Genomic DNA, 15,762 nt, shown 5'->3' with positions numbered 1-15,762 from the left:
ATGTGTTCCTCCCTCTTTTGCTCATTTCTTTCTCCCCTTCTGTGCACTAATTGCCCTTCTACAATAACACTGACTCCAACCATTTGGTCTTCCTCCCATCTAACACATTAACACGATTAAATATTTATGTTTCGAGAGACCGAGATTCCTGTCCGTTTTCTATTGTTTTCGTTTTCTCAACGATTTATGAGATGACACTTATGCGGATCGGGTCGAGTTTCCGGACACAGTTCGATGGCACTTTTCAAGGATATTCTTCACTTCCGTGTTTCTTTACTTTGAGATAGGGGGTTGTGGAGAAGTTTGGATCACACTGAAAATCCTGATTTTAAGATTGGGCTACAGAGTTTATGATTTTAAAACCTAGATCTTCTGACAAACTTTTCTCGGGCAGATCCTTTCTAGAAAGTTATATAGACTATAAAATTTAAGATCTAGGTTCTGTTCCAAATTTTCTACTAAATTTTCCGTTTCTATTCCTTTCCCAACCCCCTACAAACCACCCCAACCAATGGAAATCCGTTTAGCGGAGGACGAAGAATCCTTTTTCTTGGGTGGCCTTTTCCCTATTTTCATTTCTTTTTCTCTCCCGGAATATTCTCATAAAGGGATTACTGTACTATGGCAACTTTTACTTCTACTACAACTATTCACTAATCCCTCTCGAAATGTCAAATCATGACATTTTGATCTTTCGATGAGAGTGAAGAGTCAAGGGACTCCTCCTTCTTCTTCTTTTTTTTTGAACTTGCGTGCCCCATCAGTGCCACGAAACAAGACTTTTTGTCATCTCATCTGTTTCATTCTTGCCTTTGAGACTCCTCAAAAACGTCTTCTTTTCCTCCTTTCTGAGCACACGAACTTCATCTTTTTTATTGCATTTTGACACGAAACGTACATTTATTCCTTTCGAAAACACAATCTTTTCTGGTGAAAACTTGCAACATTTTCTGCTTTCTCTTGTTGTGTTTTTTTTTCTTATTCTTTGAAGTCACCGGAAGGAAAAAAGACAATTTTTCTGGTCTGGTCTCGGAGGTTAAATTCAATTGTTGTTTTGTTGTTGGAAGTGCAAAAGACATCAGGGTGGTCGTAAAGTCGACGAGTTTTTTTCTTAACGTGGTTTTCCTGGAATTCTATTTCTAGATCCTCACGTAGTCCGAAAACGTTTCGAGTGGATTCTGAATCAGTTCTTAAACTTATAAATTTTCCAAACGACCTTGGGGGATCTTCTGATGAAAATCCATGTATTTTGATTCTTCAGTGAAATTTGAAAACAGATTCAGAATCCTAGCGTCTTCAGTTTTCCAGATATATAAATCTTGAGTGACATAGTACTAGACCAGAGAAGTGGTTCCAGGTTAAATATCGCCCAGATTCTTGGTTTCTATAGGATAAATCTGGAAAAAAGGGACTTTTCATAATCAAAAATCTCGAGATCACTTGAAAATATAAATGTTGCCTCTGAACCAAACCAAATAGCTCTGAAACTCTTTCTGGTTTAACCCACTTTTTTAACTGACATCACTGAAATAATCTGTATTTTTTGTAGTCTTGTCTTGCTGATCAACAGAAACATATCACACAAAAACCGGTGTTGTTTTCAAGTACATACCATATGTAAATTAAGTTTTTCGCGGTGACTGATGTTTTGTCAAATGCAGACCACAAAAGTAAAGTGAATTTATTGAATGTTTTTCTCATTCTCATTGCCAAAAGTCTGCTCATTTTTCTCAAAGTCCGGTGTCCTGTCACTGCAGAAATCTCATGAATATCATTTCCTCTCCTCCAAACAGACCCACAACTCATTTTCTGTCCATCAAATACTTATCGGTCATTTTTCTTCCCTCCTCTCCGCTCCAAAAACCTTCCGGTGGTCTCTTCCAACCTTATTTTCTTCTTCTTCTTCCACTCGTTAATGATCTCTTTCTCGTTTCCGTTGGTTCGAAGCCCCGGGACTCGGGGGGTCCCCGTCAGTGTCTCCATCAATGCCTTCTCTCCATCGTTTCCTTTACTTCTTCTTCTTCCATTGCCTCTCCTCCCGGCTTCTCAAAATTAATTTCTTGCGCTCATCGTCCTCTTCCCACCGCCTTCTTCGTCGTCCCGTTTCCTTCTCTTTGGTAGACTTCTCGTCGTCAAAAGAAGAGCTCATGAGCCGAAAAAGAAACAAGGTCATCCGCTTCTTATTTTACTTTTCTGATACGGGAGGGTTTCCCCACAAAAAGGAGAGAAAGGGTTTATGTTGCGAAATTTGTTCGTTATCTGATTATAAAGAAGAGGAGAAAACACACAAATGCCGTGTAGTCAGTCCAAGAGCCTTTTTGGTATTGGAGGGCTACTTTTTTACTCTAGTTTACGTTTTTTAAAGCAATCTGGAATATCTGAGCTCTAACTTGGTTTTGAACAAGGGTGACACGGAATCTAGGTTTTTCTGAAAACTTGTTTCACGCCTTTTTCTATTTTTTTTAGGATTAAGTGCTTCCAACTTTGAATTTTTTTAAACAAAGTTTGAGTTACATCCCTCCAAATTTTCGATGATTTTTAATCCGTTGGAATTGTTTTTATAGCTTCTTTTTTGTTAAATTCAATATTAGAAGTTTTTCTTATTGTCTGCAATTTAATTTTCCCAAAAATTCGGAATTTTCTATTTTTGAAGCTCAGAAACTCATTTTCTTCAGACCATGATTTTTGAAAACTTTCTAACGTTTCCAGTGTTTTTGGTTAGTTTTCAAAAGATTTTCGACCTAAAAATGTGAAAAAATGGCAAATTTTGTACTTCAACCTTCGAAATTTAGGCACGTTTTCATTTTTGTCATTTGCACACCTTACCTTTCTTGACTAATAGTCATCTTAAAGTTCTGATTTATTTTTAGGATTCAGACTGTGAGATCCTACTTTTTCTCAGTAATTTTTCTGCCAAACTGATTTTCTATTTGCTAAATTTGCGCTCACAATTCAATTTCTACATCTAACCTCTACTCAAATCCCAAAACTCGGAAGCCCACCCATCCCATCCCAAATATTTAAAACTTTCCCTTATCTCTCATCTCCGATCTTTGCTTCTTCGCCTTCTCTGGAAGGGAACATTGTGCAATAGATTTGGTGAAGAGATACAAGAAGACACAAATTATGCAAGTGGTTTGAGTGGGAGAGAAGGGAAGAAAACTGGGACGAAGAATAGAAGAAAACGGGAGGAGAATAACAGAGAGAAGGGGGGAGTCTCCAGCTCCAAAATCGCGCAATTTGATGCTAATACATAGCTTTTCGATTCGAAAATGGGTGGGAGGGGGAGTGGTCAAAAGATGGACATCGTATTTCATTACAACTACTTTTACTACAACTTCCTTCTTCTTTATATTCTCTTTCTTCAATTTGAACTTTTATTTTGGAAGAGAAGAAGAAAAGAACTGACATAAAAGCCACTTATCCTTCAACTCTTTTTTCCTCCATTTTCGTTTTTCTCTCTAAATCGGCTTCTCTCTCAAACAATTATCTTCGTTTCTCGTTTATGCACTACCCGAAACAAAATTTCGTACTGAAATTCACAATTTTCAGAAATGAGCGACTCGAGTCCGTCGCCATTAAGATCACCAGAGGACGAGGAGTTATTAGCGAAATCATCGAGAATACGATTATGGGTTACGAAGAGAATGAAAGAGGTGAGTTCAATCAATTCTCCAAATATGAAAATATGTTAATCGGATTATTTGGAAGGTAGGATTTCTGGAATTTCGGGAATTCGACACAGTTTTGTGTAGTTTATGTCTGTTTTGTCATTTTTGGTAGGTATGTTTAGGTTGGGTGGAAAGGTGAATTAAAAAGTTTCTCGGTGAGGACCGGTATTTAATTTTGGTAGGTAGTGATCTGAAGTATATTTTGCCCAATTTTGGTGTAAAAATACAGGGAACGGCTACAGTCACAGTCATTTTTCTTGTCGAGATACCACGAAATGGTTAAATCAGAGTGGTCTTTTGGATTTTTGAAATGGTACACCGTCTAAATTTTTAGTCGACCGGGATCATCGATCAAAATTTCTAAAAATTTGTGTTAAATTTTCAAAAAAATGATGCATTGCCACGAAATTTTAATCTCACAGCGTTTAGTTTGAGTACAGTAATGACCTTTTTTCCTGTAAATTCACATTTTTCGATTTTCCAAGTTTTTAAGCAGTTTGAGTCAAATTTCTGAGAAATTTTGTTTTGCTTCAAAATTTTAGAAAGGTGCATCGCTGCAGTTTTTTATCAAATTGTGATTCAAACTGATAAAATGTTGTTTGTTATCAAAATTAGTCAGTTCTGATTCACCGAAAATATATTTCCTAATTTTAACGTTTTCACAGAAAATTTAAATTTTACTGCTTCCTCTTATTTGTTTCCAGCTAACTAAATAAACTACTCTCTAAATTTCATTTTGTTTTCAGTCTGAAATAGTAGAATAGACAAAAAAGAACACACCGGAGAGTCGGGTCAACAACTCATAATAAATGAACAATATTAGTCCGTATTAGCTATTCTTGTATCATCCAACATCCCTCTCTTTTTATATTCCAACACATCTCTCTTTGTGTTCTCATTCTCTCTCTACCTAAATGTATTCGAATTCAAATGATAATGTGCGTGTATGTATCTCCATTTTCAATATCTAGTTCTTCCGTTTTTGATATGTTTTTGCGTGAAAAAAGTTGCTCCAGATGTTAAGGAAAAGATGGGAAATGTTTGATGTGAATTAGTGTTTTTTCTAGTTTTTCATATCCTTCATATTACTATTTTTACACTAATCGAGGTGTCAACATGTGCCGGTGCCGATGACGCGTCAGCCTAGGTGCACCTGCGTCAGAACACTGTAAAATTCCCAGCTTCCAAATCCAAATCTGCAACAACGACACATATTTGAGGCCAAAAATTATGAATGAGCTCTCCTCAAACAATGTAAATGCACACACATACATAGAAGCACACATGTTGGTACCTTCATGTATCGGGTTACCTTTTCCCTTCCTTCCTGACAATATTTCTTGACGTCTCCCTTCCTTCCTTTCTTTTTCTTATTGCTAGAAAAGAGACTTAACCTCAAAAAACTACTTTTCCGTTCTCTTTGTATCTAACTTGAATCCTTAAAAGAAATAGAAGTTGAGAGCTCGAAAGAATAGAAATTTGCATAATGAATGAGTGACGGATGGTTGATTTTTGACTTCACTTGACTTGGGTTGGATGCATTCTGAACCCCCGAATTCCCGTAGGAGTCTTTTCGTGAATGCGTGTGCATTTGTTAACTGCCAATGTCTTATTCACTTTCTTCGAAAACAAATATTTCAAATTCAAAATTTGGCGCCTTGATACCTCCCCAAAAACCACCCACAAAGTATCATTGTTCACCTCGAAGTGTCCTCCAAAAACCTACATTCTCTGATGTTTTCACATTTATCTTCATTGACACCTCTTGTCTTCTGGTCTCTCGATCACCACCTTTGTTCCCTTCTCTCCACTTTCAAATGTTTTTTTCTTGCTTTTTCTATGTAGTATCCGTTATCAAGAAGGATTCTGAGAAGATTACGGTTATTAGGAGAAAGTAAAAACTGGTCAATTAGCTACTAGTAGTTAGTACTTCACAATTGTATAGTTGTTTCTCCTCCCGGTTCTTCTTCATCCCACCCAAATCCATTTGTAATTCAGAATTCAGAATTCATTTTGTCGGATGGGTTGGTTGTGTGTGAATGAATGAGCAGTTCGTTTTTATTTTCTCCCTTTTTGTTTATTTACTTTATAGTGGTGCAGTTCGGTTGGTTCTGGTGAGAACAATTTTTTGTAGGTAAATTTTCGTAGGTTGTAATTTTTTCTAGTTCCGAATCATGTTTGAAGATTGTCAATTTCTTGTCGGGTTTATCTTGAAGACTTGCTCGGAGCATGCCCTAGATTTGCTCGAGCCTTGGACCGAAACGTGTTTAGTTTCTGTCTTGAGCTGTCTAAAACTGCCCCAAGAAGCCTTCGATACTGCATTAAAATTCGAGCAGAACTTTCTAAACCAGGTTTAAATTTTGTACAAATCATAACCAAGATTTGCTCAAGACTTTCCCGCATTGTGCCCAAGACCTGTTCAAAGTTTTTGCAGTCTTTCTTATTTCAGACTGATTGTTTGAGACTTACACGAGTGTTGTTCAAACTTTTCCCAACCCATACCCAATCCTTGCCCAAAAAAAGTACACATTTCTCTTATTAATCTTTAAATTTTCTAGCTGCACTTTCGCCTAAAATCCGCCTTTAAATTCTAAAAATTCAAATTTATCACTTTGTGCATTTATCTTCTCCTTCTATAACTCCACCGAACCACCAAAAAAATTCGGAACTACTATCCGAAATGCATGTATTTTGTGAGAGTGTGTACGCTCGAATTCGCAAGTATATCGCTGCCACAAATCTCCCCCTTCTTTTTTGGGGCTTTTTGCTTTTATGTCTGTCTGTCCTATGGCATGTCAGCGAACCTATAGTTTTGGGGTAGAGGAAACTCTAGAAGACGCTCTTCTTTCTCACTTTCAACCACTTCAATCAGAAGTGTGTTCACTTTGAAATCATCTCAGATTTCTTTCAAATTTCTCCCCCCTCTTCTGCCATCAATCTTCCCTCCTCACTCAGTTCATTTCGAATAGTGAATCCTAGTTGCGCAGACACCGCAACTTGCCCATAAAACTGTGCTAAAGGAGGCTGGCACATCTGGTCACCTCGCTCTTTTACCCGGTGGGAATTCAGTGAATTCAGAGGAGTGCGCACTACGAAACAGGTGCTCTCAATCCTTTTTTCAATCCCCTTCATTTCCGTTTTCTATGTCCAACTGTATACATATTGCGACGACGAAATTGAGAAATGCAAAAAAGCATTCGTTCGCCTCATTAATCAAATTTTTGTTGCCGTTTCATTTGTCACGACTAACAGAAAAGCGACGACTTCATTTTAAAAGAAGAAGAAGACGTTCTCTGCTTCCAAACGTGTTCCATTTGTAGTTTTCATTTGGGACATAATTTCGAATAAAACAAAAAAAGTTTTTAGAAAGTTGAGGGATGAAGCAGGCCGCTAGTTTTATTACCGGAAAATTTGAGTAAATCGCACTGCGAAAATTTCATAAATAGATATAAAGCAAACGCACTCGAAAGAACCTCGGGAGTACGAAATTCAAATTTTTTGATAGATTTCCCAACTTGGACTCGATTGAGCTCACTGCTCACTTTGTTGTTTTCACAATGTTTTGTCAGAAATTGGCACTGTACCGTTCTAGTTTTTCGAAAAAAACTTTCATTTAGACATTTCGAGACCTTAATATTAGATAACGTTCTTATTAGGCGGCGCTGCCTTTGCAAACGCGCTCCATTGAAACTAAAAGACTTCGGTAGAGCGCAGTTGCTAATATCACTCATTGCTAGTAAAATTTCAGTTGAAATACTGAAAGGCTTCACCCGTTCTTCAATTTTTACCGCACATCTTTTTCTCTCTATCAAAATCATCTTATCAGTGACGTTCGAATCAATTATAAAGTGAGATAACATCTGTTTCCGGTGTGACGTGAGTCTCTCTCCTTTTCTTCTCTTTTCTTCCCGTTTTCACTCACTTTCTGAATCCAATTACTTTCTCATCTAAATCTCTTTCTCGCGCACTTTCAAGTGTTCACCATCATCTCATCCGTCATATTCTATACTCTTATTCTCATTAATTTCGCAATTACTATGCAGTTGTGAATATAAGTCTCGAAGCTTTCATTTGCCTCATCTCGTCATTTTGCTCTCTCTTTCTGGTTTTCTTATGCATTTCAAATAGGAGAGAGAGTTGTCTCCAAACATCTCTAGAGAGATGAAATGCAACATTTTATTGGTTCCGAAACAGCTTTTTTCTTTTCTTTTTTGGTCGACTAGTTTCTGCAAAAACTAAAGTGACAGATTGTGAGAAGAGGTCAGTAATGTCTGACAAGTATTACTTTTGAGTTTTGAATGGTTTGTATGTAAGTGGTCTCAACTTTTCAAATCGTGCTCTCTAATTGTCTCATTCGATCAACAACTATTTAAATGACATGTATGGTTGCTAGCTATCGGAGCTCTTTGTTGATCTGTTTGATCATTTCTGTAATTTGAATAGGTAATTTGCACTTTTTGGAGAGTTTACCGTTTACTAGCTCATTCGAATGGATTGGGAAGAGTTCAAAACTTTGGAAAATTTCCATTTCTGAACGCTTTACCAAATTTGAACAGTTCTGAATCAGACCTACATATCCTAGATGATGTTCTCATCTTTCAATTTAATTTAATTTATTTATTTTAATTTAATTTAATTTATATTATCTTTTTTGTGACCGTTGATTGGAAATTCTTGTGAAGCTCTGTCTGAAAAATAAGAATTGAATGAGCTACATGGGCTCACGAGATCAAAATAATAGGCTATTACGGAATTCCAGAATCGAGATGTTATGCAACGGGAGTGCACGATACTGAAAATCTTTTTTTTTTTCATTTTTCTGAAACATAAAATCTAAAACTTTCACTTTTCACAACTTGTGTCGTTTTCTTTCTGGAGTTTTGCTGCCCATTCTGAACTGATCTGGGCTCCGGATTAAAAATTATTCTTACACCACAGTCAGGAATTCCGAAAGCTTCTCTAATTCACCCGTTTCCAGCATTCAGAATTTCAGATTGATCAGTTTTTGAATGTTGTTACATGCTTAATATATCTGATTCTCACCAGACCTACATATGTCCGGGCTTCCCATAGAAACAACCCACTGAAAAGCTTGATCCATCCTTCCTCCAACTTTCTTTCTCCTCCCAACCAACATTATTAATGACATCTCTTTTTTTCTGCCGGTGGTCCGTTTCTTCCAATTTTCCAATTTTCCATTTCAAGGCAAAGAGAATCTACCCTCTACTACCCCATCAATTCAATTTGTCAATTGTATGTTCTCTGCGTCTTTTTTGTCTTCCATGTATGTTTTAACTCTTCCCCTTCTTCTTCTTCTAATTCGGAACCCACTCTCCTCATTTTTCATGCCGCGGCTTCTTTCGGAAACGACCTCCCCTTTTTCTTTTTTACTGGGGCCCCCGGATCACATCCCGTACTACTCTCAAGACACGCCCACAAATTTTGTCTCCACTAATTACGATAAAACACGCTAAACAACATTTGGGAAGGGGAGAGACTATGTAAATGTATGTGGATATGGTTGCCCAGAAAGAAGAAGGGTTTATGAAATTTCGGTGTTGCATCTTCTTCATTTTCATCTTTTTTTCTTTTTCGTTCTTTTTTCAACAGATGACGAGAATAAGAAAATGAAGAAGGAAACCGATAAAAAATTTCATGGCGTTGTCCGTGTGTCCAGCATCAGCCGGCGGCCATTCTAGATGTGTTTATGTATTTTTTCGCCATTTCCTGTCACCATCTCGTCTGATTTTTTGTTTCGAAGGATATATTCCCAAAAACTACTTTTCTTTTGTTCTTCTTACTAGGTTGGAAACTTATTTGATGGATGATGGGTGTGGTTGTTATCATAAGGATATGAGAGATTTCGTTGAGGTATTTGAACTTGGGATAGGTAGTCTAGGTTTAAGATTCTTGATGCGAAGTTGTGGGAAAATGTTTGGGAACTGTGCAGACTTTATTGTCTTTTTTAGCATCTTCCGTAGTTCGAGCCTAGATTTTTTGTGTTTTCCATTTTTGCGTTGATATCAATTTTGAATTTGTGCCGGCGACTACAGTACTTCTCGTATTACTTTTATTATAGACTGAATATATTTCAGCACCTGGAATTTGTTATTCAAAATTCATTTAGGTAGAAAAATATCCTTCTAATACTTTTTCACTCCGCATCCAACCCGTACTGTACTCTTCTTTGACATTCTAATCCGCTACTCCATTTCATACTAATCCAATACCAACACCCACCGTCAAAACTGAAACTCATTTTTCTTCGTTCCTTCATTTCTTAGAAGCAAAAAATCCGTGATGAGAACTCATCTCCCTCTTCCAGTTCTGTTCTTTTTTCTTTTCGACTGGCCTAATCCATGCATCAGAATCCCTTCTTCTTCTTCGTCGTCAAACAAAAAATGCAAAAATGAGAGAAGGAATGTTAGCTCCATCCTTTTCTCTTTTCCCTACTCTCTTTCTAAACTTTGGGCATCTTGACAAATGGTTTTCCGTCTTCGTTTCCCTTTGCTCCCAGAGACCTCGACTCCCTTGTGCCACCACCACCACTACCACATTTTTCGTCAATCATCCGTTTTTCTGTGTGGGGCATTCGACCCAGTTATCCGAGAGAGTTGAAAATATCAAGAAAAGATACACACACCTGCTTGATAATTAATCGTTCGAGGTCGTTGTCGGCACCTCTGGAGTATCTCATTTCTTGTTTCATTTCATCTATACTTTTCTCATAGTTTTTATTGCAGCTCGAGGATCAAAACGAACGACTTCGGGCTCAAAACTTGCGGTGTACAACGCAGTTACAAATGCTTCGAAGTTTTACGGAAAAATCAAGAAAGATCAAAGCAGAAATGGAAATGAGCAGAAGTATCACGGTGAGTTTTTACTCCCAGTAAACGTTCTCTAGCAAAATAATTTTTCGAATCTTGGACGATCACTTTAAAACATTTCAGGGCACTCTGCCGGTCCTACGTGACGAAAACCGAACATCAGATGACAGTGGACTTACTTCTGATGATACGGATCGGAAACAAATGAGTGTAAGCATATCGGAATGCACTCCCAGAGTTCAACGGAAAGCCAGTGAGTTTTTGAGAAAAATATAAACATTCATTCCTTCTCTCCAGACCGAACCATGTTGAAAAACACGTCTCAAGGGTCTTCCACATCAGAATCATCGCCTTGTGAAGACGAGGCGAAACCGATGCCTTTGCCTAGGAGGGTTCATCAGACAACTGTAAGTCAAACTGAAATTATTGGTACAAATCTGAAAATAGGATTTTCAGACGGAACGAGACAGTTTGAATTCATACGCAGAGGACTATGAATATGACATTGAAGAGTCTTCATTCGAGAGAGCTGAAGAAGGAATTAGGAATGAGAACGAGAAATACGCGGATTATGTGAATCTTCACGAGTTCGTTGCTATCAAAGATGACAAAGTAGTGTATTCTGAAATTGTGAAGCATCGATCCGTTGAAAAAGAGTTCTTACCTGCTCTTCCATCCCACCAACCGAGACATTGGGAGGCACGATTGATTCAAGCAGCCGAGAAATGTTTGTCTGTTGTGGATGGAGCGGATTCTGAAGGAACATCAACTGGACCATCTGTTTCTCCTTATCATGTTTCTGACGTTTCGAGAATTTCATCGAATAACAGGACAGAATCACCTGGATCCAGGAAGTCGTCGAAGTTATCCAGAAACTCCTCTCCACGAGTACCATCTCATCATTCTTATGAGGATGGGACTGCCTACGCGATTAGAGATTTATGTCTAGGAAGTGATTATTATACCCCACCGGATGCATCTGCGAGATATTCTGCTGGCACACCAAACTCTCGAACATCCTTGATTCCATCCAGGGAGACGATGGAGAAGGCTGGATATTGGACACATTTAACGGATAGTCGAATAAAATCGTTGAAGAGGAGATATGTGATATTCAAAAATGGACATATTAGTTTTTATCGGGTTAGTTATATTTTTGAAGTGGACATTTCATCATTCCAATACTTACAGAAACATGGAAATCGAGATGAAGAACCCGTCACAAAAATCAACATTGCCGATATTCGTTCTGTTTCGAAAATTGAACAACAAGGAGCTGCCTATGCATTCCAATTGGTTACTGCTACTGACAAGATGAATTTTATGACGGAAAGTGAGAAGACAACACACGACTGGGTCACTATTCTAACAGCTGCTATCAAAGGTACCTTTTTAAATCTCAAAGTTATATTCTTGAGTTGTACATTTTTCAGCCACAACACTTCGAGAAATGGCGAGTCGAGTGACACCAATTGACGCCTCGATAAGTGGCTGGATGACACGTGTCAAGTGTGGACTCTCGAAAAAAGTGTTCGCCGCGTTGGTTAATCAGAAATTGATGTTCTTCAAGAATTCCAATGACTTGGTTCCGAATGGATTTTTGTGTTTACAAGGAGCCCAGATAAGTGAGAAACAGAATGGAACTGAAGAGTATTCTGGAAGCAGTGATGAACAATTGGAGACGACAAAAGATCATCCGAATCAGAGGAAGAATAATGATAGTCTGTGTGTCCAGATTGCGAATGCGGACCCTGTTTATTTGATTTTACGAACTTCTGAAGACAAGGAGAAATGGTTGTACTTCTTGAAGTCTGCAAGTGGATCTGCTGCTCTCTGTGGAACTACTTTTGAGATTCTTGTGCAGAGAATGATGGCTGAAAATGTCGGAAATGATTCCCCACTTTGGAAAGATCTTCTATTTACATCTGGCGAAGAGATACCAAAAGACACAATGACTTCGGTAGATCCAAGCGAGCGGAAGAAGACTCTGGAGATAGCAAGAGCCTGCCAACTATTTGTATCAGTCTTGATGCGTCCTCAAGCTACTCAATACCATATTGACCTGGCTCAGAATATACTGTCAACTGCCGTTCAACAAGAGTATTTGAGAAATGAAGTATACTCTCAGCTTATTAAAATGACGAGTGGATCTATGCCATTTGGACTTCAAGGATGGAAACTGTTGGCTTTGACGATTCCATTGTTTCTTCCAAAGCAATATTCTTTATTGTGGCTTTTGAAGAAACACATTTCAAGATGGGTTGATCTACCGTAAGTTGTTTGTCCAATAGTTACTAGGTCACAACGTATATATTTTTAGAAACGAATCTGACGAAACTCGAATGGCAATATTCTGTGAAAGTGCATTGGATCGATGTCTCCGAGTTGGTGGAAGACAAGAAGGACCGAGTCGTTTAGAAGTAACATCTGTCCTAACAAGAGATGTCACTCGAACGAAATTCCCTCATTCGATATCTGTAAAACTTCCGAACTCCGAGTATCAAATTGTGGAGTTTGATGGATCCACTGAAATCGGTCAATGTCTTTCTTCTCTTTGTCTAAAACTTGGAATGCGTCCTGCTCTACTCTCTGGATACGCTCTCTACATGAATGACCCTCTCACTCACAGTCTTTTGCTCCTGAAAGGAAAACAGAAGCTTTGTGATGCCCTATCAACCTGGGAAACGCATTCTAGAGACGCTCAACGTGGAAGGGTTTCGAATGATTGTGCAGCAGCACTTTCTCTTCGAATGAGACATTATTGGAGTCATCTGAAGTCAACTGAAACTCCGATTGAACGACAATTTTTGGTATGGAGGGCTTCCGAGGAAATTGTGAATGGAAGGATACCATTGAGTAATCAATTATGCGAGAGTTTGGCAGCTCTCTATGCACAAATGGTGTTTGGAGACGCGAATCTTTCATTATCCGATCAACAATTCGATTTTATTGGTCAAAGGTTTTATCCGGCGAAAATGTTGGATGTGGCATGTATTAAGAGTCTGAGGTAGGCAATTGACATGATGCAATAAACATCTAATTCCCTCATCAAAAACTGATTTTCTTATTTTCAGACTCCAAATCAATACTAACTGGAGTGAACTTATCGGAATGAGCGAGCAGGAATGCGTCCGTGTGATTCTCCAAGTGCTCAACAAATGGCCATTGTTTGGATCAGATCTCCATGAAGCATCGATGAGAACTGACAACGAACGAAAGATCTATTTGGCTCTCAATGATCATTCTGTCAGTTTGTTGGATAGAAGACACTTTGTAAGTTAATAATTTTCTAAATCCCAAGTTTCGAGATAATTGTTTCAGGACGTCATCCGCACTATCCCATACAGTAGTCTCTCTACATTCGGACAGTTTCAACAAGATTTCATGCTTACCGTAATCCGTCCCCTGACTCCTGGATCTCATCCAGATGAAGCTCCAAAAGAAAGACTGACCTTCTCAATGCAAAAAAATGAAATTGAACAACTCACTCTTCATCTTGCAGAATACATTAGATGTCAGAAACTCGTTTGGAAAGTTTCAAAATAATTTATAATTTTTTCGGTACAACTTCACTTTTTATTATTACTTTGAGTGCTCTTCTTTCTGTTACGGTGATTTTCTCTAATTGTGGTTCTTTTCTTTTTTCTTTTTGCTCTTTAGAGTTATAGCTTTGTGAAAGAGATTTTTTGCTTTATTCAATCATTAATTATACTTTAATTTATTTAATTATCATTACTTATGTTTTTTTCTATTATCACGATATTACTTTATGGTTCTTATCGAATAAATAGAATATTCTAACAAAGAGAGTTTCGAATTTTTCTAAAAACGAATAGAGTTATTTATGGACACAGTGCTTTTTGTAATAGATGTCGTTGTCATTTTAGAGAAAAGTCCTGAATCCCTCGATATTTTAGTCAGGGATAGAATACTAACCGTCTTCAAAAGACTCCATTTAGATTTTGAGAAAAGTAAGAATGCGCCGATCGATAATGTTGCCACAACAACAATTGATACAAACCCGGTTATCACAGAGTAGTAAACCCAGTTTTTGTGAATACCGTAAGTAGTTTCAACCAACTGAAATTATAATTATGAAATATATCTATAAAACTGAATTTCTCACCTCTGGATAACGATCTGTTGGTTCGAATAAATTCATTGCCGATTAAGATTGGACACTTATGGTGGAAAGTTAGTTTAGAAGAACTAACAAGCTGAGTATGAATCATTTCATGTCAATTAGGAATAATAGAACAGCTGATAAATGGGAAAACGAAGAACGAAGATTATTGACATCAAAGACATCTGCTTGACGTGGGCATTTCCTCGTTGAACTTGGTGATGTTTGTGGAAAGCAAATCGGAAAAGAAACTAAGTTCATAATTTAAAAAAGAACCTAATCAGCACGATACATGGAGAGATTTACAAAATTAATTTATTCAAAATTAAGATTGTCTAAAGCTGATCCCTTTAATTGTGGAAGGAACTTTTCCTGCAGATCCATCTCCTATTCTTGATGAAACAATCTTCCGAATCTCACGAGATGTTGAGAAAACAATACATGGAGTGGCAGCTCCTGCGAAAATTTCAGCAGTATGAATTGCTCTTTTTAGATAAAATGCAGTTGCTACGTTGATATATAATGTTTTCCCGAACAGAGTCACTATATAGTAGATCTGGAATGAAGTAATATGTATCCCTAAATGAAAGAATTAAAAACATACTTGGAACATGACAAAAATGAAAAATGCTTGCTTCACTATGATTATTTCATGTGTGTTCCTTTTACTTCTTTTCAGCTTTATAACTCGAATCACAAGAGCAATATACAGCACGAGAATGACTACTGGAATCCCCACTTGGATGACGTTTTCCAGCTGAAAACAATCGGTTTCGGACTCAAAATTTTGAATTAGAAATTCAAACTATTCGTATTCCTTCCGGTGGTTCTTTTGTGAGACTCTCGATTCCGGAGACAACTTTGGGGCAGTATAGCTTAAACTTTTGCTCGATTGCGTTGTATTTGTAGGAGCAATCATTTTGGAATAAACTGAATAAAATAAAAATTGGTAAGGTATAAATAAGGATCATCCATAAATATAAAAGTGGGCTGAAACGGTGAATTGAAAATTGAAAACAAGACATCAATCTTACGTTCCAAAAAGAAATTCCATTTTTTTTCGAAGGGAAGAACACGAAAAGTCTTTGAAATGCAATGACGAGATTGGAAAAAAGAATGGAATGAAGAAAGAAATCCATCA

General features: G+C 37.6%; 2 protein-coding genes across 2 annotated transcripts; one reads left to right on the top strand and one right to left on the bottom strand.

Moving 5' to 3' along the window:
* Positions 1 to 9,491: 9,491 nt before the first annotated feature.
* Positions 9,492 to 14,044, top strand: GCK72_017689 (uncharacterized protein; the record flags this gene model as incomplete). The annotated part of the gene is made up of 10 exons (XM_053732205.1): positions 9,492 to 9,542; positions 10,415 to 10,543; positions 10,622 to 10,751; positions 10,796 to 10,905; positions 10,955 to 11,641; positions 11,690 to 11,882; positions 11,932 to 12,769; positions 12,819 to 13,505; positions 13,573 to 13,771; positions 13,820 to 14,044. The coding sequence occupies 10 exons, from the start codon at positions 9,492 to 9,494 to the stop codon at positions 14,042 to 14,044; spliced, it is 3,249 nt and encodes a 1,082-aa protein (XP_053581118.1).
* Positions 14,045 to 14,946: 902 nt separating this feature from the next.
* Positions 14,947 to 15,675, bottom strand: GCK72_017688 (uncharacterized protein; the record flags this gene model as incomplete). Its single annotated transcript, XM_053732204.1, has 4 exons — positions 14,947 to 15,177; positions 15,226 to 15,378; positions 15,428 to 15,551; positions 15,656 to 15,675. 4 exons carry the CDS (start codon positions 15,673 to 15,675, stop codon positions 14,947 to 14,949), a joined length of 528 nt encoding a protein of 175 aa, XP_053581117.1.
* Between the last annotated feature and the right edge of the window lie 87 nt (positions 15,676 to 15,762).

The sequence above is a fragment of the Caenorhabditis remanei genome, chromosome V, assembly GCF_010183535.1.
Source record: "Caenorhabditis remanei strain PX506 chromosome V, whole genome shotgun sequence".
In the NCBI taxonomy this organism is placed as follows: domain Eukaryota; kingdom Metazoa; phylum Nematoda; class Chromadorea; order Rhabditida; family Rhabditidae; genus Caenorhabditis; species Caenorhabditis remanei.
This window is presented reverse-complemented; position numbering and strand designations above follow the sequence as displayed.